The sequence below is a fragment of the Lutra lutra genome, chromosome 12, assembly GCF_902655055.1.
Source record: "Lutra lutra chromosome 12, mLutLut1.2, whole genome shotgun sequence".
Lineage (NCBI taxonomy): Eukaryota > Metazoa > Chordata > Mammalia > Carnivora > Mustelidae > Lutra > Lutra lutra.
In genome coordinates, this window is record NC_062289.1 from 71,098,821 (window position 1) to 71,126,744 (window position 27,924).

The 27,924-nt window shown below is 40.6% G+C and overlaps 1 protein-coding gene and 1 pseudogene across 13 annotated transcripts in view; one reads left to right on the top strand and one right to left on the bottom strand.

The window, feature by feature from the left end:
• The window catches only part of DEPDC5 (DEP domain containing 5, GATOR1 subcomplex subunit), a 141,604-nt gene that overhangs the window by 103,499 nt on the left and 10,181 nt on the right, over positions 1-27,924 (bottom strand). For all 13 annotated transcript variants that reach the window (XR_007121887.1, XR_007121888.1, XR_007121889.1 and 10 more), the window contains exons 8-12: positions 14,878-14,947; positions 7,831-7,909; positions 6,042-6,103; positions 761-830; positions 384-456 (exon numbers count right to left, since the gene is read on the bottom strand). Coding sequence is in view for 10 of the 13 variants with exons in the window: in XM_047697297.1 (XP_047553253.1) it covers positions 384-456; positions 761-830; positions 6,042-6,103; positions 7,831-7,909; positions 14,878-14,947 (354 nt within the window). In the remaining 3 variants the exon portion in view is untranslated. The remainder of the gene's footprint in view (positions 1-383; positions 457-760; positions 831-6,041; positions 6,104-7,830; positions 7,910-14,877; positions 14,948-27,924) is intronic.
• Positions 15,129-15,588, top strand: LOC125082098 (60S ribosomal protein L27-like; annotated as a pseudogene).

Below are 27,924 nucleotides of genomic sequence, written 5' to 3' on the forward strand. Positions count from 1 at the left end.
GAAATGTTAACAGGGGAAACTGGGTAAAGGGTATATGGGAACTCTCTCTCTGGGCTATCTTTGTAACTTCTCTGTAAACCCAGAATTATTCCAAAATGAAAAGGTTAATTTTTTTTTAAGTTAGGAAAGAAACAACCAACCAAACAAACAAACAGAGCATAGAGGGCACCTGGGTGGCTTAGTCGGTTAAGCATCTGCCTTTGGCTCAGGACATGATCTCAGGGTCCTGGGATCAATCCCCACATCAGCCACCCTGCTCAATGGGGAGCCTGCTTCTACCTTTCCCTCTGCCCCCCCGGCCCTCCCCCCAACTCTTGCTCTCTATCTCAATAAAATAAATAAAATCTTTTTTAAAAAAGGCATAGCAAACCACTCAAACATACTTATAAAAGTCTTCATAGTACCGTCCCTTGTGATCCTGTCGAATTGAGGCTCGGTTTATTTCAGGAAATTCATCTGAAAAAGAGAAACAACACACATAAATCAGAGTGAGAAGAGAAATTCAGTTTCTCTGCTCACTCTTCTGGGTTGAAAATTTGCATCACCAAAATAAATGAATGAATAAAATTATAAATCAAGTTGGCTAATCACAGCCTGCAGACCTTCTGCATCCACTAATAGACAATAAGATTTTCCATTTTACCCTGGGCTCTTAACAGAAAAAGTATGAAAGATGAGCATTGTGAAGGGAAAGATGTAAGGAATGGGTGGGAAGCTTAACAAAAAAAAAAAAAAAACTAGAGGAGAAACACTTACTCACCAAGAGATTTTGCATCATAGAAAGTTCTAGAAAATAGGACCACTGTCACTTCATGACTACAGTTCTTCTCCTAGAATGAGTAGAGAAAAAAAGCTTACGGTTATTTCATTTACTTCACAATGAAGGAGCCTGCATGAACATAATAGTCTCAATTTTAGGAGGCTCAGTGGCTTAGATGATATCATATAACTGAGGTTGCATAATGCAGTGAACACAGCACTGCTGGAGTGAGAAGATCTGCACTGAGTCCTGGCTCTGAAATTTACCACCACATGACCTTGGGCAAATTACCTATTGTCCCAGAAGTGCACAAAGTGCTTAAAAACAGCAAATTACCAATAAGTATGGGTCGCTATCTCCCAGCTCTTGATTTGGCATGAACTAGATTAGCCCAGTGTCAAAGGATTATGGTATCTGTACCTGTTTCATGGTGTTTTTAAAATTTCTTCAGAAAAGTAGCTTAGGAAACAAGAAGAAAACCCATGGTGGTAGATGTGAGAATCAAACACATCCCAACATCCTACCACTGCCATAAAGATGAGGCTTGGGAGCTACTTGAGATGCAGGAGTCGAAGCCAAGGCAATGAAGTACCTTTGTATGGGGACGGGTTTTGGTGAGAATTATCATTTCCACAGAGTCTGGAGATCAACGTTCTGGAAATAGGCTGTTCACAGATGGCATGAAATTTGGCTTGCACCAGTGAGCCAGCAAGCCCAGTTTCAGTTCCTCCCAATCTTCGAAGAGGAGAGCTTACAATGACCCATCTCTAACCAACCATACTCACTGACTACACAATTCACCATTCACCATGTAAGGTATATATACAACATGATGCACGTTACATGCCACCTTATACATCCCCATGGATATACCTCAAGTGGACAGAAATTCCTAAATACAAGCCACAGCACCCAGAGCAGAGTGCTAGGAAAGAGCACATCTTCATTAGCCACCAACAAATTTATTAGATGCCCAGTGCTCCAAACTCAACTCCTGATTTATCTGATTTTGATATAAGTGATATACAGAAAAAAATGCCTTACAATGGGCTGGTGTGGCCATATGAGCCTCTCAACTCATGTGATGATGGGGATAATATATGACAGGTGACATGACCTGGGACTATAATAATACAGACAGGATAGCACAGAGGTTATGATCTCAGGCTACCTCTGGGTGAATGGAAGGCACCAATTAGAATCCTCGTTCTGCTTTTACATGCTGTTGATCATGAGCAAATTACCCAGCCCCTTTGAGCTGTACTTTCCCTACCTGTAAAATAGTGGCAAGAGTTTACTGAGATAATGTGGATAAAACACTTATCAAAATACCTGCTATGTCAAAAATACTCAATAAATGTTAACTCGGATTACTACTACTACTCCCACCACCACTGTATTTTGGGCTCTGAAATGAATTCATGAATCTCATGCTCAATCCTTCTGTCCACAGTGCTAAATTTTAAGTTATTAAACAAGAGGAATAAACAACCTTCACTAAACATCATTAAATCAATACAGAGTGGTTACGTAAAGTTATTTTAATTCATTTTCAAGCTCCTGCTTTAAAACCAAGTTCTTGAGCGCCTGGGTGGTTCAGGCATTAAGCATCTGCCTTCAGCTCAGGTTATGATCCCAGGGTACTGGGATGGAGTCCCACATTGGGCTCCTGGTCAAGGGGGAGTCTGCTTCTCCCTCTGCCTTTGCCTTCCCCCAGCTCGTGCTCTCTTTCTCTCTCACATTCTTTTTCACAAAGAAATAAAATTCTTTAAAAAAATAAAACCAAGGGGCGCCTGGGTGGCTCAGTGGGTTAAGCCTCTGCCTTTGGCCCAGATCATGATCTCAGGGTCCTGGGATCAAGCCCCGCATCAGGCTCAGTGGGGAGCCTGTTTCCCCTTCTCTCTCTGTCAAATAATAAATAAATTTAAATAAATTTAAATGTTTAAAAATTAAAAAAAAAAATCAAGTTCTTGAATTTAAAAAATGAACTAATTCATGGGGTGCCTGGTTGGCTCAGTCAGTTAAGCAACTGCTTTCGCTCAGGTCATGATGCCAGGGTCCTGGGATGGAGCCCTGCATCGGTCTCCCTGCTCGGTGGGGAGTCTGCTTCTCCCTCTGCCCCTCCCACTCTCTCTCTCCCTCTCTGTCAAATAAAAATAAATGAATAAATAAAATCTTTAAAAAAATAAACAAATCCTAAGAACAAAATCCTGTAAACTAATGACTGGGCCTATGCCAAATTCTGCCCCTATAGCTAATCACATATCCACTTACAGAATCTTGGGTTAGTCCACATCTAAGACACAACTGAGCCAGACCTGAAATGAAGGTTTTCACAGACCCAATAATGAAATGACCATTATGAGGTCCAAGGTAACCATTATTCAGCCGACCCCAAACTTTAGGCTCAGTACTTAGGCAGACACCAAGGCCTGATCATGGTTAAGCCACATGACTGCAGAAGCCTCCTGGCTGGTCTGCTTAATTTCAGTGTGTCCCTTCACCAAACTGCTCCTGGCCACTGGACTCGTCTTTCCTCAAATTCTCCCTGGCTTTGATCATAGTGATGTCTTGGTTGAGAACCTGTAATAGCTCCCATACTTCCTATCAAGTCCAAAACTACCTGGCTCAATGGGACCCTATCTTTCTAATCCACCTCATTACTTAATTATTCCCCATATTAAACCCTCTGTGAAGTTGCCTAGACCACACCCCCTCTCACACCTGTCTACATCCTTTTGCTCGAACTGTTCATCTGACATACCCTCTCCATCTTCCTTTCCAACATCCAAACCTTCCTCTGCCTTCCAGGCCCAAATTCAAAAGTAAATAAAGTTTCAACCCCTAAAACATACAGTTTGCTATTGCTTCAAATACACAGATGCAAGCTCCCAGCAGATCTGTAAGTTCTCTGGGTGCAAGCATTGTACTTCTATGTCTATACACTTCACAGCTGAAGGATATTGCTTCTGTGTTGCTGAGGAAGATGGGACTTAGATTCAGTTGAGACCAGGATCCTACTGAGACCATACAATGTATAGATGCTTTAAAACACCTTGTGAGGGGTGCCTGGGTGGCTCAGTGGGTTAAGCCGCTGCCTTCGGCTCGGGTCATGATCTCAGGGTCCTGGGATCGAGCCCCACATCGGGCTCTCTGCTCGGCGGGGAGCCTGCTTCCTCCTCTCTCTCTGCCTGTCTCTCTGCCTGCTTGTGATCTCTGTCTGTCAAATAAATAAATAAAAATAAATCTTTAAAACGCCTTGTGAGGCAGGAACTATTATCAACTCCATTTTGCAGAAAAGAGAATAGAGGCGCAGGAGACTGACTACTTCTCCAAGATAAAAAACTGAATCAAAGTAGAACCATAATTTTAAACCCAGTCGGTCTTTATCCAAACTCCATGCTCTTTCCCACTACATAATATAACTTCAAACATAGCTCTCCTATTTAAGTCTTTGATCCACCTTGAGTTAATTTTTTTAAAGATGTATTTATTTATTTTAGAGAGAGAAAGAGAGCACTCGAGCGTGGGGAGGGGCAGAGGGAGAGGGAAAGGGAGAGAGGCAGACTCCCTGCTGAGCAGGGAGCCCGGAAACAGGGCTTGATCTTACAAGCCTGAGGTTATGACCTGAGCCGAAATCATGAGTCGGATGCTTAACCAACTGAGACACCCAGGCACCCTAATTTGAGTTAAGTTTTAAATATGGATGTGTAGTGAGAGTCCAAACTCATTCTTTTGCATGTGGATATTTGGCTCAAAACCATTTGTTGTAGAGACTATTCTTTCCCTCATTGAATGGACTTCACATCTTTGTCTAAAATCAATTGATCATAGATGTATGGATTGATTTCTACACTCTCAATTCTATTCCATTGACTTATATCATTTATCTTTATGCCAATACCATGCTGTTTTGACTACTTTAACTTTGTAGTAAGTTTTGAAATTAGGAAGTAAGAGCTTTCCAACTTTGTTGCTCTTCCTCAAGGTTGTTTTGACTATGCAGGATCCCTTGCAATTGCATATAAATTTTAGAATCAGCTTTTCTGTTTCTGCCAAGAAAAAGGCCACTGGGATTTTGATAGGGACTGAACCATAGTTTGTTTGTTTGTTTGTTTAAGATTTTATTTATTTATTTGAGAGAGCAAGAGAGAGTGAGAGAGAGCATGAGAGGGGAGAAGGTCAGAGGGAGAAGGAGACTCCCCATGGAGCTGGGAGCCTGATGTGGGACTCAATCCCAGGACTCTGGGATCATGACCTAAGCCAAAGGCAGTCGCCCAACCAACTAAGCCACCCAGCGCCCTGAACTATAGTTTGTTTTGAGTAGTACTGCCACTTTAACACTATTAAGTTTCCCAATCTATTCTCATGGGTTGTTTTTCATTTTTTAGATCTTTATTAATCTATCTCAGCAAATTCTGTAGATTTTAGTATAGAAATTGTGTACCTCCTTGGCTAAATTACTCCAAAGTATTTGATTCTCTCTGATGCTCTTGTAAATGGAATTGTTTTTAATTTAATTCTCTTTTTAAGATTTACTTCTATGTTTTCATATTTCCTATTCAAACTATTCATTGCCAATGAAACACAAATGATGGTGTGTGTTGATTTTGTACCCTGAACTTTGCTGAATCCATTTACATTAGTTCTAATAGTTTTTTTGTAGATTTTTTAGGATTTCCTACATATAAGAGTTCATCTGTGAATAGAGGTAGTTTTACCTCTTCTTTTCCAATAAGGGTGCATTCTATTTCTTTTTCTTGCCTAATTGCTGCGGTTAGAACTTCTAGTACAACACTGAATACTAATGGTGAAGGCAGGCATCCTTACTGTGTTCCTAAATCTCTCTCTCTTTTTTTTTAAGATTTTATTTATTTATTTGAGAGAGAGAGAAAGTGAGAGACAGCATAAGCGGGGAGAAGGTCAGAAGTAGAAGCAGACTCTCGTGAAGCTGGGAAGCCAATGCAGGACTCGATCCCGGAATCATGACCTGAGCCAAAGGCAGATGCCTAACCAACTGAGCCACCCAGGCACCCTAATGTTCCTAAATCTTAAAGGGGAAAGTTTTTAGTCTTTCACCATTAAATCTGATGTCACCTATGGGTTTCTCATAAATACTTTATCATGTTGAGGTGGTTAAAGTAATGTAAATCTAGAGTTTTATCAATTTAGGCTTTAGCTATGATAACTTTAATTAAAGGTAGCTTAATGAAAATGGTGTATTTCTAAAATCCACAATAGTAATGTTTATGCAATGAGATTTAGTGTGTAAGAAACATACCTTCCACTTGGTAAAGAGATCAGCAAGGAAACCATTCACAGCTTTCTCAAAATATAGATCCCCTGAAAAGCAACAATGAGAAAAGGGTGAAGATTATCTTTATTTCTTGTTTACAGTATCTGCTCTCAGTAAAGTAGCAGGAATGGGACCAAAGACAAGGTGGGTTCTGCTATATCTTAAAACAAGATTATAAAAGCCAAGTGTATAAAAGTAGCTTCGATCTAGACTTTCCACAGAGCCAAATTTAATATTTGCCTCACTCAGTAAGAAGCTGTGGCTCTAAGGTAAAAAAGCCAAGATTGAAAATGCTTTGATGACTGAAAAATGCAGTGTTACCTTCAGAATGAGAGGTCCATCTTAACCTCCAAATGTGAGTATTCTCACAATGATGCTTAAAGCTGGTTGGAAGATGACCCTGGGCACCCACTGAATTATCAGTTGCAGTTCCTACTGTTCTTGAATGACTTTGATGACCCATAAAAGAATTTCGTTTATAGACATGGATGGAACTAGAGAGTATTATGTTATATGAAATAAGTCAATCAGAGAAAGACAATTATCATATGATCTCACTCATATGTGAAATTTAAGAAACAAAACAGAAGATCATAGGGGAAGGGATGGAAAAATAAAACAAGACAAAACCAGAGAGGAAGACAAACCATAAGAGACTCTTAATCACAGGAAATAAACTTAGGGTTGCTAGAGGGAAGGGGTTTGGGAGGATAGGGTAATAGGGTGATGGGCATTATGGAGGGCATGTGATATAATGAGCAATGGGTGTTACATAAGACTGATGAATCACTGAACCATACCTCTGAAACTAATAATACACTATATGTTAATTAATTCAATTTAAATAAAAAGTTTTTAAAAAGAAATTAATTTGTAATTTTGCTAAACACAAACTTGAAATACATGTACCATAGGGCTGGTGTATTGGACACAATAGCCACACCTCGTAGCAGCTTTATTGCCCTCTACTCATTACATAATAACTCTATTTTTTTTTTAAGATTTTATTTATTTATTTGACAGATAGAGATCACAAGTAGGCAGAGAGGCAGGCAGAGAGAGAGGAGGAGGCAGGTTCCCCGCTGAGCAGAGAGCCCGATGCGGGGCTCGATCCCAGGACACTGGGACCATGACCTGAGCCGAAGGAAGAGGCTTTAACCCACTGAGCCACCCAGGCACCCCTACATAATAACTCTAATAAAATGAGACAAACAGAGGCACCTGGGTGGCTCAGTGGGTTAAAGCCTCTGCCTTCAGCTCAGATCATGATCTTAGGGTTCTGGGATCGAGCCCCACATCGGGCTCTCTGCTCAGCAGGGAGCCTGCTTCCCCCTCTCTCTCTGTCTGCCTCTCTGCCTACTTGTGATTTCTCTCTGTCAAATAAATAAATAAATAAAATCTTTAAAAAAAAAAAAATGAGACAAACATGGAGAGTTCTGAGTGACACGAAGAGAAATGAATGATATCAAAGAAAGTTTGTTCCTAGCCATAAAGTGATTTTATGTCTTTTCAACCCATACTTGTAGGATAATTAAAGATCTGAGAAGTCAGATTTTCCATTAATACTTTATAGCATTTCATGGAATTCACCATATAAATATACATATGTAAAATATTTCCTTTCAATTTGTTTATTTTGGCATTTGATGATTTGTAAAGATCTCAAGACAGATTTTTAGAGAATGTCAATAGCTTACTGTAAAATGATACCAACTTGGGAGAAACCAGAAATGTCAACCCAATGGCAGCTACAACCAGCACTTAGGAACAGTACCATAAATATCGAAATCCCACATTTCACAGCTCATCTGAATAAATATGTAAACCATAGCCGACGTAGAACGAAACACCACCTGAAATAAACAAAAATGTTAATTGCGTTAAAAAGCAATGATGTATGGAGTTTCAGTTGTGCAAGATGAAAAAGTTCTGGAGATCCATTTCACAACAATTAAATGTAAATGTACTTAACCCTGCTGAACTGTACATTTTAAAATGGTTTAGACGGGGGATCTGAGTGGCTCAGTCAGTTAAGTATCTGACTCTCATTTCAGCTCAGATCCTGATCTCAGGGTCATGAGATCTTGCCCAGTGTTGGACTTTGAACTGGATGTGGAGCCTGCTTAAGACTCTCTCTTCTTCTCCTTCTGCCCCTGGCCCCCACTCACTCTCATTCTCTCTTAAAAAAATAAAAATAAAATAAAATGGTTAAGATAGGATCGGGGGGCCCAGCTGGCTCAATCAGTAGAGCATGTGACTTTTTTTTTTAAGATTTTATTTGTCAGGGGCACCTGGGTGGCTCAGTGGGTTGAGGCTCTGCCTTCGGCTCGGGTCATGGTCTCAGGGTCCTGGGATCGAACCCCGCATTGGGCTCTCTGTTCGGCGGGGAGCCTGCTTCCCTTCCTCTCTCTCTCTGCCTACTTGTGATCTCTCTGTGAAATAAATAAATAAAATCTTTAAAAAAAAAATACATTTAAAAAACAAAAAAAAAGATTTTATTTGTCAGAGAGAGAGAGCACAAGCAGGGTGTGGGGCAGGCAAAGAGAGAAGCAGGCTCCCCGCTGAGCAAGGAGACCAATGCTGAACTCGAGACAAAGGCAGACACTTAACCAATTGAGCCACCCGGGCACCCTGCATGCAACTTTTGATCTCAGGGTTGTAAGTTCGAACCCCACACCGGGTGTATAGATTACTTAAAATAAAATCTTAAAAAAATATATAAAACAAAATAAAATGGTTAAGATGGTATATTTTACATGTTTTTTACCACAAAAGAAAAAAAAAGCAATGATGGAATATTTTTCTTAATTGTGACATGGAACTTCTAAAAGCAAGCTTCACCCCTGGAATCATAAAGCCACTAAGAAAAGATCTTGTCCTTGCCCTCTAGGAGCTTAGAGTAGAGGATTAAAACACACAAAAGACTGCAACAATATACAAACATTCCATGAAGGTTCTCATAAGAAATGTAGGAGGGGCAGTAAATCTACCTAGGATAGTCAAGAAAACCTCATTATGAATATAGAACTTGGGGTGAGACATGCCAGTTGATGAGCTGCCAGTCTAAAAATTATTAATTATAATTCACATCGGACACACCCTACATACCTAGACTGCCTCAAGGAACCAGGAAGGCTTTCCAAAAGTAAGGGAGCCTGAGACAAGTACAGAGAGATGAATGAGTAGCTTGTAAGGGGGAGAAGGCAGGAGCTAAACGCTCCAGACAGGAGAGAGAAGAAGAGAAGTATGTGCAAAGACACAGACACAAGAGAGAACATGGCATGTTTGAGGAACAGCAAATGGTTCCCAAGGGCAGGACAGCATGCAATAGAGGCACTTATGGGAGAAATTTAAAAATGAGCTCCAGATTCCAATGTCTCCGCAGATTTCTCCTCTCAGAAGTCCAACAGGTATTTCACAAACAACTTTTTTCAACTGCTCCCAAATGTCTCCTTCCCAGTCTTCCCCACCTCATAAAAGACATCACCGTCTGTCCATCAAGCTGATCAATTCTTCTCTTTCCTTCACTCCTCATACCCAATCCACCATTAAGTTTTGTGAACTCTACTCCAAAATGCATCTCAAGTCTGCCCACATCCCTCCATTGCTAGGGCTCCTACCTTAGTCCATACCATAGTCTTCTATCTTCCTGACTTGTTTCTCTGCTTCTACTCTTGCCCCTACAAACAATGCTCTACACAGAGCAGAATACTATGGGTGCAGGGGCGCCTGGGTGGCTCAGTGGGTTAAGCCGCTGCCTTCGGCTCAGGTCATGATCTCAGGGTCCTGAGATCGAGTCCCACATCGGGTTCTCTGCTCAGCAGGGAGCCTGCTTCCCTCCCTCTCTCTCTCTCTCTCTCTCTCTGCCTGCCTCTCTGTCTACTTGTGATCTCTCTCTGTCAAATAAATAAATTAAAAAAAAAAAAATCTTTAGAATACTATGGGTGCATATGCCACAACCTTTCTTCCTAAGTAATGGGAAGCTGATTCTATTCCAAGAGTTGAGGCACCCAGTCAAAAGACTAAACCTCCCAGCTTCCTGAGTAGCTATATGTGACTAAATTCTGGCCAATAAGATGTAAACAAAATGTCACATCCGGAAGCTGACATGGCTGGAAGGTGAATCCCTCCTGACTTTCTTCCCTTCCTCTCTCCTCAACCTGGAATATGAATGTGGTTACAGCAGCTCCAGCTGCACCATGGAAGCCCAGTCCTGAGGATAGCAAAACAGGAAGACAAATAGAGCCTTAGCTCACCAATAATTGTGACACTGCCATACCAGCCAGGAATGGTCTTCTCATGGACTTCCTTTATCAGAGAGAAAAAAGTTGATTCTGGAACATCAATTTGATGCTGTTACTTTGGGGTTTTTTTGTTCAACAAAATCTAACTGAATGGCTCTGAACTTGGACCTCAGTGTGGTGACATGGCTAAATGCACCATGAAGGTCAGAACTGTCGGTAAATAACAGCACCCATTACAGGGTCTCCCTCAGGAAAATGATGAAGAAAATTGAAAAAGTCAGCACACCAAGTACACATGCTCCTTCTGTGGCAAAACTAAGATGAAAAGATGAGCTGTGGGCATCTGGCACTATGGTTCCTACATGAAAACAGTAGCCAGTGGTGCCTGGACCTACACAACCCCTTCTGCCATCACAGCGAAGGCGGCCATCAGTGCAGGAAAGGAATTCAGAGACCAGCAGAAGCTCCATCATTTGAAACACCTCTAGCCTATAATAAATAGGTTAACTAATATAACAACAACACAACAACTAAAGAAAAAAAAAAACAATTGGATGAATAAGTGATCTTTTGAAAGCATAATTCGGGAATCACTCAACCACTTAAAATCCTTCAATAGATTCCAGTTGTCCTTCTACCCCAGTTACAAGGACCTGTGTGAACTGGCTGCAACCAGTCCACCTTCCCACTGACATCATTCTTCCTATTCACCTCTTATGCTTCTGCCACACTGGCCTCTCACAATTGTTCCCTCTGCCTGGAAAGCTCTTTGCCTCAACCTCTATACACTGGCTAAGTTTCACTTTTCTGGTGTCTTTCAGAGATACCTCCTTGACCATCTTTGTAAAGAAGATCTGTTACTCTCTCTCACAATGCTCTGTTTCCCTATGAATGTTTAATTTATCTCATTTGTTTACTAAGAAGGCCACCTTCAATTAGTCTTTCTCATTACCCAACTAGTTTCCTTTGGACTACTCATCATAATCTATAATTACATTTATGAACTGGGTGTCTACTTACATCTGTCTCCCGACTAGGGTGTGTAAGCTCTTTACCAGGAGGGATCTCATCTGTGCTGTTCACTCATGCCCCCCCACTGAGTGGCAGTGCTCCACTCTGAATTCCCCTCTAGAATGAAGGATGTTCATAGGGACACCTGAGTGGCTCAGTCAGTGAAGTGTCTGCCTTGCTCAGGTCATGATCCCAGAGTCCTGGGATCGAGTCCTGCATCAGGCTCCTTGCTTAGCAGGGAGCCTGCTTCTCCTTCTCCCTAGCGCTCCCCCTCCTTGTGCACACTCTCTCTGACAAATAAATAAATAAAATCATTAGAATGAAGGATGTTCATGAATAACATTCTATACCAGTTTGGTTTTTTTTAAGAGCTAATCTCTATACCCAACATGGGCTTGAACTCATCACAAGATGAAGAGCTACATGCCTACCAACTGAGCGAGCCAGGTACCCATCTACCAATTTTTTTTTTTCCAAATTATGTGTTTAAAAAAAAAAAAGAAAGAAAAGCACAGTAGCACTCAGAAGGTGCTTCCATATTATTTATTAAATATGTGAATGAGGGATGCCTGGGTGGCTCAGTCGGTTAGGCCGCTGCCTTTGGCTCCATCATGATCCTGGGGTCCTGGGATAGAACCCTGCATCGGGCTCCTTGTCCAGTGGGGAGCCTGCTTCTCTCTCTGCCTCTGACTGCCACTCTGCCTGCTTGTGCTCTCTTTATGACAAATAAATAAATAAAATCTTAAAAAATCTTTAAATATGTGAATGAATGAGGTTGAAGAGGTAAACAAGCATATGCCAAATTATTGTGGTCTTTGTAAATTATGCTTAAGAGTGAATTTCTAGAAAAGTGGGGACAAGCAAATCAAGATCACTATCAAATAACAATTTGTGCCCATTAGAGCTGCAAAAACTTTAAAAATCTAATACTGGGGCGCCTGGGTGGCTCAGTGGGTTAAGCCTCTGCCTTCAGCTCCGGTCGTGATCTCAGGATCCTGGGATCGAGCCCCACATCTGGGCTTTCTGCTCAGCGGGGAGCCTGCCTCCCTCTCTCTCTGTCTCCCTTCTGCCTACTTGTGATCTCTCTCTGTCAAATAAATAAATAAAATCTTTAAAAAATAAATGAATAAATAAATAAATAAAAATAAAAATCTAATACCAAATGTAGGAAAAAATGAAAAATAACAGGAGATTTTATATATTGCTATTAGGAATATTACCTGGTCCAAAGATTTTGAAAAATAATTTTCCATTATCTTACCTATGGCCTATACACTCCTAATTATAGATTAAAAATATAGTATTAAGAGAGCACCTGGGGGGGGCAGAGTCAGTTGAGTGTCTGACTCCTGGTTTCAGCTGAGGTCATGATCTGAGTCGTGAGATCCAGCCCAGCCCTGTGTTGGGCTCTGTGCTCAGTGCAGAGTCTGCTTGGGACTCTCTCTCCCTCTCCCTCTGTCCCTCCCCTCTGCACACTCTCTCTTTTAAATAAATAAATCTTTTTTTTTAAGATTTTATTTATTTATTTGACAGAGAGAGATATCACAATCAGGCAGAGAGGCAGGCAGAGAGAGAGGGGGAAGCAGGATCCCCACTGAGCAGATAGCCTGACGCAAAGTTTGATCCCAGGAACCCGAGACCATGACCCGAGCTGAAGGCAGAGGTTTAACCCACTGAGCCACCCAGGCACCCCAAATCTTTAAAAATATATAAAAAGGGGCTCCCAGGTGGTTCAGTCAGTTAAGTGTCCAAGTCTTCATTTTAGCTCAGGTCATGATCTCAGGGTTGTTAGATCAAGCCCTGAATCGAGTTCTGCACTCAGTGGTAATCTGCTTGAAATTCTCTTCCTCTCCTTCTCCCTCTGACCCTCCCCTTGCTCGCACACCTGCGCTTGCCCTCTCTCAAATAAATAAATCTTAAAAGTATATATATATTAGTATTAGGTACAAAAAGCTAGCTAAAAAGGACTGTATTTTTTTTGCCTTAATAAAGCTCAAGGGACGCCTGGGTGGCTCAGTTGGTTAAGCGGCTGCCTTGGGCTCAGGTCATGATCCCAGCATCCTGGGATTGAGTCCCACATCGGGCTCCTTGCTCGGCAGGGAGCCTGCTTCTCCCTCTGTCTGCCACTCTGTCTGCCTGTTCTCGCTTGCTCTCTCTCTCCCTCTTTCTCTCTGATTAAAATAAATAAATAAATACTTACATAAAGCTCAAAAATTAGTGAAACAAATAATATACTGTTAAGAGTAAAACACATATGTATTTGTTACTAAGTAAACAAGAAAAATACACAAAAATAGAATTCAGATAGCAGTTACCTATAAAGGCACTGGTTCTCAACTAGAGGCAATTTTGCTCCCCAAGGGGACACTCAGTAATATCTGAAGATGTTTCTGGTTGTCATGACTTACAGGGTACTACTGATATCTTGTGCACAGAAATTAGGGATGCTGCTAAACGTCCCATAATGCATGAGACAGCCCCCCATCACATCACTGCTATGTTGGACCAGGTAATTCGTTGTTCTGGAGATCTGTCTTATACATTATAATCATGTTTACCACCCTTCTTCACAAAATCCTGGCTGTGACACAAAAAAATGTCTCCAGACATTGCCAAAAGACCCCAGTGGAGGCAAGATCACCCTCCGGTCAAACCACCACTCCCAAAGGAGGCAGGGGATGAGAACAAGGAAGAGCAGAAAGGTGGCTTCACCAGCATGGGTAATGTTTACAGCTCTTCAGTTTGGATTTTTCCAACTAGAATAGAGAACCAAAGAAGGAAATTCCTTCACAAAAGTCTCTGTTGATGTTTACCAACTGCAGTCTTCTACTGAGTTTAACCTTTGCTATATACTAGCAGGCATCAAAGCCTCCAAACTAGACACTGCATTTCCATGTTTAGACCTCTTTCAGAAGAGAAAACAAAGGGGCACCTGGGTGCCTCAGTCAGCTAAGCATCTGCCTTCTAGTCAGGTCATGATCCCAGGGTCCTGAGATTGAGTCCTCCACCAGGCTCCCTGCTCAGGGGGGAGTCTGCTTCTCCCTGTGCCCCTCCCTCCATTTATGCCCGCACGTTTGCACGCGCTCTCTCTCTCTCTCTCTCATAAATAAATAAATAAATAAATAAGCAGAGAAAACAAAGATTGACCCCAAACTGGAGAGCTCCAACTATAAAACATTAGAATTCCAGGAGTCCTTGGGGCGCCTGGGTGGCTCAGTGGGTTAAGTCTCTGCCTTTGGCTCGGGTCATGATCCCAGGGTCCTGGGATTGAGCCCCGCATCCAACGCTCTGCTCAGCGGGGAGCCTGCTTCCCCCTCCCCGTCTGCCTGCTTTTCTGCCTACTTGTGATCTCTCTTTCTCTGTGTCAAATGAATAAATAAAGTCCTTAAAAATAGAAAAAAAGAATTCCGGGAGTCCTTAACAATATTACAATATTACTTACCAGGGTGAACAGTACCCATCAGGAGATAATGAAGTTTTTTATTGTTTCTGATTTGTTTTTGGTTTCAGGACTCAGACATAATGTTATGAAGAAACAAAACCAAAAGGCATTTTATCAGTCTCACCCTGGTATCTTCGCTGATATAACCACACATGACCTTCTCATTCTTGACCCACAGCTCACCAGCCTGTGCCCTGAAAAGATAGACACACAGGGTTATTGCAAGTCTTACATAAAACACAAAGAAACAGGGATAAGTTCAGGGTGCCTCCCTGTACTCTGATACTTATCCCTAAATGACCTGCCCAGTTACCGATTTCCAGAGAGAATGCCATGAACAGATTATGCAACATAAAGAATTCTCAGAATGGAGTGGAAGTGCCCTTTCTTCCTTTCTGCTATGGGCTGGAGTGGCTGGTGTCAAGATGGACAAGTTCATGAAACCCAGGAAGGTGGTGCTGGTCCTGGCCAGACACTGCTCCAGACGCAAAGCATTGATGATGACACCTCAAACTGTCCCTACAGCCATACTTTAGTGATTGGAATTGACCACTATCCCCACAATGTGACAGCTGCCATGGGTAAGAAGAAAATCACCAAGAGATCAAAGATCAAGTTTTTTGTGAAAGTTGGTAACTACAAACAACTTCATACCCACAAGGTACTCTGTGGATACCCCCTTAGACAAAACTGTCATCAACAGGACATCTTCAGAGACCCTACTCTTAAACGCAAGGCCCGAAGAGAGGCCAAGGTCAAGTTCGAGGAGAAGTATGAGACAAGCAAGAACAAGTGGTTCTTCCAGAAGCTCCAGTTTTAGATCTGTTTTGTCATTAAAAATAGAAGGGAAAAAAAGATAATTCTCAGAGTATACTGAATGTATATGACAGTTCTTAATCTGGGAATCCATAGGCAACATGCAAGTCTCAGGAAGGGCTTCAGGAAATCCATGAATCCTCTGAAATCATGCAAAGATTTCTAGGCAAAGAATTACAGTTCTTGTCAAATCTCTAGAGGGTCCATGTCACAAAAATAATTAGGAAGAACTGACAAACAATTTTGCTAATCCCAGCTTTGATATGATGAGTTTCAACAAAAACAAAAATCCATCTTAATATCAGGATTAGAAGACAAGCCATTAGGAGGCATGGGACAGAGTCCCTATTCAATGGAGGCCACTCTGAAAAATTTTCATGGCAACTTGATATTGCACTTTGGGGCTTAATGTCTTTTGCTCTGCAACTTATTAAGGGCGTGAAATGGATAGCATAGTTCAAAGAGTATGTCCTTCTGAGATGACCAGCCTTGAGTGGAACTACTCTCGGCAGGAATCACAGTTCTGAGTGTCCTTAAGTAGATGAACGGCCACAGGGAAATAACTCTGAAGCCCAGCACCCTTATCTTAAAAAAGGAAATAATGACGTCTACTTTATAGAGCTATTCAGAGAATTAAACCACATACTGTGGGTAAACTGTTCAGGACAGTGCTGGGATAGGAGGTGTCAGAGTTAAGAGTACTAGTAGCTACTTGTATTAGCAGGAACCGTAACAATGGTAATCATTTTTTTTAAGATTTTATTTATTTATTTGCCAAAAAGAGAGTGTGTGTGTGAGTGCATAAGCAGGAGGAGCAGCAGGTAGAGGTAGAAGCAGGATCTCTGCTGAGCAAGGAGCCTGATGAGGGACTTGATCCCAGAACCCTGGGATCACAACCTGAGCCCAAGGCAGACACTCAACAGACTGAGCCACACAGGCACCCCCAGTCACAATCTTTCTGAGCCATTTTTTTTTTAAATCAATAAATGTGATTAATAAGAACACTGCCTCATCCATCTTCTACAGCTCTTGAGAAGATCCAGTAAATGAGATCACTGTAAATGAGAGTACTTGGTGTACTGTGAAACAGTTATTATTCCAATGTAAATGGTTCCTTATAAAACACACATAGAGGGGCGCCTGGGTGGCTCAGTGGGTTAAAGCTTTTGCTTTCAGCTCGAGTCATGATCCCAGGGTCTTGGGATTGAGCCCTGCATCAGGCTCTCTGCTCAGCTGGGAGCCTGCTTCCCTTCCTCTCTCTCTGCCTGCCTTTCTGCCTACTTGTGATCTCTGTCTGTCAAATAAATTTTAAAAAATAAACATAAAAATAAAACACACATAGAAAATGCAGTATTGACCTTTGCTCCTAAACCTAAAATCTGCCCTTTGCCAAACAGGAACTGAGAATGGCCCTGAGGTAGATTTTCTTCTCTTTTCTGCTGGTTCAAGGGAAGAAAAACTGCCACTGACCAATGCAAACACAAAATCCATCATCCCCCAGGACAGAACCTAAGAGCTCACATGGCTTACGACAAGACAAAAGGGCACACTGCCAAGCCTTGAGGATGAAGGTAACCCAGGGGGTACTAGCCCTTGATTTATGTAGAAGCTTAGGCAGGGCACTTCCCCTCCCTTTTCTATCGAGTGAGCTGTTGGGGATCAGTGACTTCCACTATCCTTTACAACTAAACTTCATCCTTCTGTGAATACGAAGTTAAAATAAATGCAAAGTATGGTCACTATCCTGTTATCTCTGTAACACAGCTTTGAACAACCTGAATGTCCAACAATGGCAGACAGGTTAAGTAAATTATGATGTAGCCAGACAACAGAATATCATGCAACCATTAAACTCATGTTTACAAGGAGTTTTAACTTCACCACAAGTGTTTATAAGCTTTTAAGTAGAAAAAAGGGATACAAAATAGTACACACAGTATCATCATCTATATAAAAATATATGCATGCATGTGTATGCATGAAAAAAACATTGAGGGGTACCCGATTCAAACAGGAGGTCATGCATGCAACTCTTGATCTCTGGGTTGTGAGCTCAAGCCACACTTTGGACATGGAGATTACTTAATCAAAAATTAAAAAAGAAAGGAAGGAAGGAAGGAAAGAAGGGGCACCTGGGTGGCTCAGTCAGTTAAGCACCTGCCTTTGGCTCAGGTCATGATCTTGGAGTTGTGGGATTGAGACCCACATTGGGCTCCCTGCCCAGTAGAGAGTCTGCTTCTCCCTCTGCCTCTCATTCATGCGCTCTCTCTCTCTCTCTCAAATACTTAAATAAATCTTTTAAAAAAAATAAAAGAAAGAGTCAAGATGGTAGAGGAATAGCAGAGTGAGATGACATCAGGTCGCAGGAGTTCAGCTAGATAGTTATCAAACCATTCCGAACACCTACAAACACAACAGGAGATCGAAGAGAAGAGCAGCAACTCTAGAAACAGAAAATCGACCACTTTCTGAAAGGTACGACATGCAGAGAAATGAATATGAAGCAACAGAAAGATAGACCGTGGAGGGACAGGCCGGCTCCTGGCAAGCAGTGGAGCAACAGAGCACAAAATTTGAACCCTTAGAAGTCTGCTCCACTGAGGAACATTGCTCCAGAGGCTAAGCAGGGGTGGAGCCCTCACAGGGAGAGTGTGCTCTCAGGTCCTGCAAGGTCACAGAAGGATTGGGAGTGTCTGAGTGTAGCAGAACTCGCAGGTATCAGAGCGGGGAAGATGGCTACAGAGACAGAGCCAAGGAGTGAGCTCTCAGCTCGGGGTTACCTTAAACCGTGATCCATGGCACAGAGAGGCCACTGCTATTTGAGCAGGGACTCCACAAGTGGCAGATCCAGACAAACCCACCTTCATTTGCCAGAAAAGCAGAACAGCAGGAATCTACTGGATTTGTGTGCCAGAGACAGAAACGCTTGGTTGGAGGCCGGATGAGCTAGGATTGCGGCCGGAGACCAGGGAGAGGGGAGTGACCGAGCACTTTTCTCCAAGAACGCACTGAGGAGTGGGGTTCAAGCTCTTGGCTATTCCGGGCCGGAGAGTGGGAGGCCGCCATTTTAATTCCTGTCCTCCAGAGCTCTACAGAAAGTGTTAGCAGAACAAAGACTCCATAGAGCTAACCAAGATGATTACTTAGCCCAAACCCTGGCAAGGGCGGTGCAATTCCGCCTGGGCAAAGACATTTTGAGAATCACTATGACAGGCCCCTCCCCCAGATGATCAGCAGGAACATCCAGCCAAGACCAAGCTAACTGATCAAGGAAAACAGTGGAATTCCAGAGGAGGGGAAAGCAAAGCATGCAATGCATGGCATTCTCCCCATGATTCTTTAGTCTTGCAAGGTTAATTAAATTTTTTTAATTTAATTTTTTTCTTATGCTAATTTTTTTAACTTTTCCTCTTTCCTCTTTCAACATTTTTTTAACTAGTTTATCTTAACAATACCTTTCTTTAAAAAAATGTTTTTAAACCTTCATTATTATAGTCACATTTTAACCTTCATTGTATCTAACTTTATTTCTTGTATACATATAGGCTTTTTCTTCTAAAAAAATTTTGGGATAAAATTTCTTCTAATAGATCAAAATATACCCTAAATCTAGCACAGGGCTTTGTTCTAGTCTCCAGCCTGACCAAATTCTCTCCACCTTCTTTTTCTTTCTTTTACCGACCAATGTATCTTACCAATTCTTTTTTAGAAATTTTTTTTTAATTTTCATCTTTACAGTTATTCTATTCCTTCATTGTGTTTACCTTTAATTTTATATATATGTAAGTTTTTCTTTCATTAAAATTCTGGGAAGTGGTTTCTTCTAAGAGACCAAAATACACCCAAAATCAAGTGGGTGGCTCTGTTCTATTCACCAGTCTAATATATATATATATACACACACACACACATGTATTTTTTTTATTTCTTTTTAAATTTTTTTTAAACTCCCTTTTACTCCTTTCTTCACCCCTTGATTTGGGGTCTCTTCTGATTTGGATAGCATACATGTATCTAGGGTCTTTGCCACCCTATTAGTTATTTTATTCTCTCGTTCATATCTGGATAAAATGACAAGGTGGAAAAACTAACCACAAAAAAAAAAGAATAAGAGGCAGTACCAAAGGCTAGGGACCTAATCAATACAGATATTGGTAATATGTCAAATCTAGAATTCAGAATGATGATTCTCAAGGTGCTAGCCAGGCTCAAAAAAGGCATGGAAGATATTAGAGAAACCCTGTCTGGAGAAATAAAAACCCTCTCTGGAGAAATAAAAGAACTAAAATCTAACCAAGTTGATATCAAAAAACCTATTAATGAGGGGCAATAAAAAATGGAGGCTCTTACTGCTAGGATAAATGAGGCAGAAGTGAGAATTGTGATATAGAAAACCAAATGACAGAGAACAAAGAAGCTGAGCAAAAGAAAGACAAACAACTACTGGACCATGAGGGGAGAATTTGAGATAAGTGAGTGATACTATAAGATGAAACAACCTTAGAATAATTGGGATTCCAGAAGATGAAGAAAGAGAGAGGGGAGCAGAAGGTATATTGGAGGAAATTATTGTATAGAATTTCCCTAATATGGCTAAGGGAACAAGCATCGAAATCCAGGAGGTGCAGAGAACCCCCCTCAAAATCGATAAAAATAGGTCCACACCCCATCACCTAATAGTAAAACTTACAAGTCTTAGTGACAAAAAGAAAATCCTGAAAGCAGACTGGGACAAGAAGTCTGTAACATTCAATGGTAAAAATATTAGATTGGCAGCAGACTTGTCCACAAAGACCTGGCAGGCCAGAAAGAACTGGCATAATATATTCAAAGCACTAAATGAGAAAAACATGCAGCCAAGAATACTATATCCAGCTAGGCTATCATTGAAAATAGAAGGAGAGATAAAAAGCTTCCAGGACAAACAAAAACTAAAAAACATTGTAAACACCAAACCAGCCCTACAGGAAATATTGAAAGGGGTCCTCTAAGCAAAGAGAGAGCCTAGAACTACTAGACTGGAAAGGAATAGAAACAATATACAGTAACACTCACCTTAGAGGCAATACACTGGCATTAAATTCGTATCTGTCAACAATTACCCTGCATGTAAATGGGTTAAATGCCCCAATCAAAAGACACAGGGTATCAGAATGATAAAAAAACAAAACCCATCAATATGCTGTCTACAAGAAACTCATTTTAGACCCAAAGACACCTCCAGATTTAAAGTGAGGGGGTGGAAAACCATTTACCATGCTAATGGACATCAAAAGAAAGCTGGGGTGGCAATCCTTATATGAGATAAATTAGATTTTAAGCCAAAGACTATAATAAGAGATGAGGAAGGACACTATATCATACTCAAAGGGTCTGTCCAATAAGAAGACCTAACAATTTTAAATATCTATGCCCCTAACATGGGAGCAGCCAATTATATAAACCAATTAATAACAAAATCAAAGAAACACATCAAAAATAATACAATAGGGACACCTGGGTGGCTCAGTTGGTTGGACGACTGCCTTAGGCTCAGGTCATGATCCTGGAGTCCCGGGATCAAGTCCTGCATCGGCTCCCAGCTCGCAGGGAGACTGCTTCTCTCTCTGACCTTCTCCTCGCTCATGCTCTCTCTCAAATAAATAAATAAAATCTTTAAAAAAAAAATAATAATAATACAATAATAGTGGGGGATTTTAACGCCCTCCTCACTGAAATGGACAAATCATCCAAGCAAAAGATCAACAAGAAAATAAACCTTAAATGACACACTGGAACAGATGGACATCACGGATATATTCAGAACATTCCATCCCAAAGCAACAGAACACACATTCTTCTCTAGTGCACATGGAACATTCTCCAGAATAGAACACATCCTGGGTCACAAATAGGTCTCAACCAGTACCAAAAGACTGGGATCATTCCCTGCATATTCTCAAACAATCATGCGCTGAAGCTAGAACTCAATCACAAGTGGAAAGTTGGAAAGAACCCAAATTACATGGAGGCTAAAGAGCATCCTACTAAAGAATGAATGGGTCAACCAGGAAATTAAAGAATTGAAAAAATTCATGGAAACAAATGAAAATGAAAACACAACTATTCAAAATCTGTGGGACACAGCAAAGGCAGTCCTGAGAGGAAAATATATAGCGATACAAGCCTTTCTCAAGAAACAAGAAAGGTCTCAAATACACAACCTAACCCTCCACCTAAAGGAGCTGGAGAAAGAACAACAAAGAAAGCCTAAACCCAGTAGGAGAAGAGAAGTAATAAAGATCAGAGCAGAAATCAATGAAAATGAAACAAACAAACAAAAACAAAAACGGTAGAACCAATCAACGAAACTAGGAACTGGTTCTTTGAAAGAAGTAATAAGATTGATAAATCCCCAACTAGACTTATCAAAAAGAAAAGAGAAAGGACCCAAATAAATAAAATCATGAATGAAAGAGGAGAGATCACAACCAACATCAAAGAAATACAAACAATGATAAGAACATATTACTAGCAACTATACACCAGCAAATTTGACAATCTGGAAGAAATGAATGCATTCCTAGAGACATATAAACTATCAAAACTGAACCAGGAGTAAATAGAAAACCTGAGCAGACTCATAACCAGTAAGGAGATTGAAGCAGTGATCAAAAAATCTCCCAACAAACAAGAGCCCGGGCCAGACGGCTTTCCAGGGTAATTCTACCATTTCTTTTTTTTTAAGATTTTACTTATTTATTTGACAGACAGAGATCACAAGTAGGCAGAGAGGCAGGCAGAGAGAGAGGAGGAAACAGGCTCCCTGCTGAGCAGAGAGCCCGATGTGGGGCTCGATCCCAGCACCCTGGGATCATGACCTGAGCTGAAGGCAGAGGCTTTAACCCACTGAGCCACCCAAGTGCCCCTCTACCAAACATTTAAAGAAGAATTCATTCCTATTCTCCTGAGACTGTTCCAAAAAATAGAAATGGAAGGAAAACTTCCAAACTCATTTTATGAGGCCAGCATTACCTTGATCCCAAAACTAGACAAAGACCCCATCAAAAAAGAGAATCACAGACCAATATCCTTGATGTACACAAATGTGAAAATTCTCACCAAAATACTGGCCAATAGGATCCAACATTACATTAAAAGGATTATTTACCACAACCAAGTGGGATTTATTCCAGGACTGCACGGTTGGTTCAACGTCCGCAAATCAATCAATGTGGTACAATACATTAACAAAAGAAAGAACAAGAACCATATGATCCTCTCAATAGATGCTGAAAAAGCATTTGACAAAGTACAGCATCCTTTCTTGATCAAAACTCTTCAGAGTGTAGGGATAGAGGGAACATTCCTCAATATCATCAAAGCCATCTATGAAAAACCCACAGCAAATATCATTCTCAATAGAGAAAAACTGAGAGCTTTTCCACTAAGGTCAGGAACACAGCAGGGATGTCCATTATCACCACTGCTATTCAACATGTACTAGAAGTCCTAGCCTCAGCAATCAGACAACAAAAAGAAATTAAAGGCATCCAAATCGGCAAAGAAGTCATCAAACTATCACTCTTTGCAGATGATATGATACTATATGTGGAAAACCCAAAAGACTCCACTCCAAATCTGCTAGAACTTGTACAGGAATTCAGTTAAGTGCCAGGATATAAAATCAATGCACAGAAATCAGTTGCATTTCTATATACCACCAACAAGACAGAAGAAAGAGAAATTAAGGAGTTGATCCCATTTCAATTGCACCCAAAACCATAAGATACCTAACCAAAGAGGCAAAGAATCTATATTCAGAAAACTATAAAGTACTCATGAAAGAAATTGAGGAAGACACAAAGAAATGGAAAAATGCTCCATGCTCATGGATTGGAAGAACAAATATTGTGAAAATGTCTATGCTACCTAAAGCAATCTACATGTTTAATGCAATTCCTATCAAAATCCCATCAAAAAAAAAAAAATCCCATCCATTTTTTTCAAAGAAATGGAACAAATAATCCTAAAATTTATATGGAACCAGAAAAGACCTCGAATAGCCAGAGGAGTATTGAAATAGAAAGCCAAAATTGGTGGCATCACAATTCCAGACTTCAAGCTCTATTACAAAGCTGTCATCATCAAAATAGTATGATACTGGCACAAAAACAAACACATAGATCAATGGAATGGAATAGAGAGCCCAGAAATAGACCCTCAACTCTATGGTCAACTGATCTTTGACAACGCAGTAAAGAATGTCCAATGGAGGGGCGCCTGGGTGGCTCAGTGGGTTAAGCCGCTGCCTTCGGCTCGGGTCATGATCTCGGGGTCCTGGAATCGAGTCTCACATCGGGCTTTCTGCTCAGCAGGAAGCCTGCTTCCCTCTCTCTCTCTCTGCCTTCCTCTCCATCTACTTGTGATCTCTCTCTGTCAAATAAATAAATAAAATCTTTAAAAAAAAAAAAAAGAAAGTCCAATGGAAAAAAATAGTCTCTTCAACAAATGGTATTGGGAAAACTGGATAGCCATATGCAGAAAAATGAAACTGGACCATTTCCTTACACCACACATAAAAACAGACTCATAATGAAAGACCTCAATATGAGATAGGAATCCATCAAAATCCTTGAGGAGAACACAGGCAGCAACCTCTTCGACCTCAACCGCAGCAACTTCTCCCTAGAAACATCACCACAGGCAAGGGAAGCAAGGGCAAAAACGAACTATTGGGACTTCATCAAGATCAAAAGCTTTTGCACAGCAAAGGAAACAATCAACAAAACCAAAAGACACCTGACAGAATGGGAGAAGATATTTGCAAACGACATATCAGATAAAGGGCTAGTATCCAAAATCTATAAAGAACTTAGCAAACTCAACACCCAAAGAACAAATAATCCAATCAAGAAATGGGCAGAGGACATGAACAGACAATTCTGCAAAGACATCCAGATGGCCAAGAGACACATGAAAAAGTGCTCCACATCACTCAGCATCAGGGAGATACAAATTAAAACCACAATGAGATACCACCTCACACCAGTCAGAATGGCTAAAATTAATGAGTCAGGAAACGACAGATAATGGTGAGGATGGGGAGAAAGGGGAACGCTCCTCACTGCTAGTGGGAATGCAAGCTGGTACAGCCACTCTGGAAAACAGTATGGAGGTTCCTCAAAAAGCTGAAAATAGAGCTACCCTATGACCCAGCAATCGCACTACTGGGTATTTACCCTAAAGATACAAATGTAGTGATCTGAAGGGGCACATGCACCCGAATATTTATAGCAAGTGTCCACAATAGCCAAATTATGGAAAGAACCTAGACGTCCATCAACAGAGGAATGGATAAAGAAGATGTGGTGTATATATATATACAATGGAATACTAGGCAGCCATCAAAAGAAACGAAATCTTCCCATTTGTAATGACATGGATGGAACTAGAGGGTATTATACTGAGTGAAATAAGTCAATCAGAGAAAGACAATTATCATATGATCTCCCTGATATGAGGAATTTAAGAGGCAAAGTGGAGGGTTTAAGGGGTAGGGAAGGAAAAAATGAAACAAGATGGGATTGGGAGGGAGACAAACCATAAGAGACGCTTAATCTCACAAAACAAACTGAGGGTTGCCAGGGGAAGGGGGCAGGGAGAGGGTGGCTGGGTTATGGACATTGGGGAGGGTATGTGCTATGGAGAGTTCTGTGAAGTATGTTAACCTGACGATTCACAGACCTGTACTATGGGGCTAATAATGCGTTATATGTTAATAAAAATTTTTTTAAAACGATATTAGCAAACAGCATTCAACAATACATTAAAAGGATAATTCACTGTTAAAAAAGATTTTTTTAAATAAAAGAAAAGAAATACTGAAAGGTCACACTAAAATTTAATAGTGGTTACCTATACATAGTTAGCTTATATTCCACTGGAAGTTTTCTACTTTTTTTTTTTAAGATTTTATTTATTTATTTGAGAAAGACAGAGCACAAGCAGGGGGATCAGCAAAGGAAGAGGTAGAAGCACAATCCCTACTCAGCAGCGAGCCTGATGTGGGGCTTGATCCGAGGACCCTGGGATTATGACCTGAGCTGAATTCAGACACTTTACTACCTGAGCCACCAGGCACCCCACCTTTTTTTAAAAGATTTTATTTATTTATTTGAGACAGAGAAAACATGCACACATAAGCATGAGTTGGGGTAGCGGTAGAGGGAAAGGGAGGAAGAGAACCCCACTGAGCTAGGAGCCTGATGAGTGGCTTGATCTCAGACAGGGCCTGAGCTGAAGGCAAAAGCATAACCAACTGAGACCCAGGTACCCCAATTTTTTTTTCTTTATACTCTCTGTACTACCCAAATTTTCTAGAATAAATGTTTTTTTTTCAAATTATGAAAGCAAAGTTTTCAGGGTTTTTTTTTTTTTTCCACAGAATGTAAAATCACGTATACTACATGGTCTCAAGCCAAAAAGCAGAATATTTTGACAGAACTATGTCAAAATGTTAATAGTGGTTGATTCTGAGTAGTAATGTTATGTTTCTCTTCTCTGCTTCTTTTTTCCATTTTTCAAACTGCCTATATTGAACACATATTATATATAAAAAATACTTAGCATATGCCTGGTATCTAACATGTGATAAAAAGTGGTACTTAGTACTAATACTATAGTTAGAGAAAACATTCTAAGAGAATGGCCACCATAGAAGACTCAAGTCAGAGAAGATTCCAGATCGGCGATACAACAGATCTAGCAGGAAAACACCCAAACTGGGTATTTCAAGGGGGTTTAACTATGACTCTCCACACTGCTCTGTCTGCTTCTGGACAGCTGAGAAGTCAAGGCCAGAAATTATTTGGTGTTGCTCCCTCTGGAGTCTGATCAGAAAAAAAATCTTTTTTTCAGTAAAAAAAAGATACCTTAGCTAGTCAGCTGTCCCAAAACTACCTGGAAAAACTTCACGATGAAATCAAATGGACTAGGTTTTTAAGTTCCATATTTTTAAAAAAGCAAAATGCTAATTTTTAGGAGATAGGATTTTAGTGCAGTATTTTTCTTTTAAAATTTTAATTTTTGGGGGGCACCTGGGTGGCTCAGTGGGTTAAGCCGCTGCCTTCGGCTCAGGTCATGATCTCAGGGTCCTGGGATCGAGCCCCGCATCGGGCTCTCTGCTCGGTGGGGAGCCTGCTTCTTCCTCTCTCTCTGCCTGCCTCTCTGCCTACTTGTGATCTCTCTCTGTCAAATAAATAAATAAAATCTTTAAAAAAAAAATAAAATAAAATAAAATTTTAATTTTTTTAAAATTATCGATTGCAGGGTTTATTTTTAATATTTTGAATAATACATTGGGAATTTAGTCTGAGAAAATCAAAATGTTTACCTTTGAAGGAAAAATGATGCCTCAAAGGCAAGGTCTCAAGGTAATGAAATTGTCTCATATGTCCTTAAGAATTAACTAAATTACCAAGTAAAGAAGCTAAGTTACGGAAAACTTCAATAATTATGACTTTATGTAAATAACAACTACCTTTTGTTATGTGAGGCCCAGAGTATCTTTTTTTTAGTTTCTTTCTTTCCTTCTTTTTTTCTTTTTGTCTTCTTAATTTGCATGCCTCCTTGTAGGAAAGAAAGTGACTTTTGATTCAGTGTAGGAAGATTATAAGTAAGTATTCTGGAGAAATAGTAGAAGACTGTGGTTTACATTTAACCATGAATGAGCAAAATATTAGGACAGATCTTTAAAAGTCTAAGCCTGACATTATGTCAGGGTTCTCATTTCTGTATCTGGCACCATGTGGATATGGGCACTTGCACAGAAAAACAAGAAATTTAAGAATGAAAGGTATCTGAGTGGGTTTCTAAACCAGGGCTCAGCTAACTATAGCCCGCAGGCCAAATCCAGTCCATCTCCTATTTTTATGTGGCTTACAGTTAAGAATGGATTTTATATTTTTAAGTGCTAAAAAAAAAAACAACCCAAAAAACAAAAAATTTGCAACAGAGACCTGAGAACCATGTAGCCCAAAGCGTAAAATATTTACTCTCTGGTCCTTTATGGAAAAAGATTCTAAACCAACCATTTCATTTTGCAGAGGAGTAGACTCAGAGTCTCCCTGACCTGCCCAACATCACTCCACTAATCACTGGCAGTACAGGAACAGATTATAGGTTTCCTGACTCCTGGTCCACCACCTCAGAGAGACTAAGTTGTACCGGAAAGCATGAATCTAGGTTACATTTCTTGTTTAGCTCAAGGCTTAGTCACTTCTTGGGCTGTGCTTTATAATCTTTTACTAAAATTTCTCAAAGAATCTTGACCCTCCAATTTTTAAACCATCCCCTTTTTGGGAAAAAAAAAATT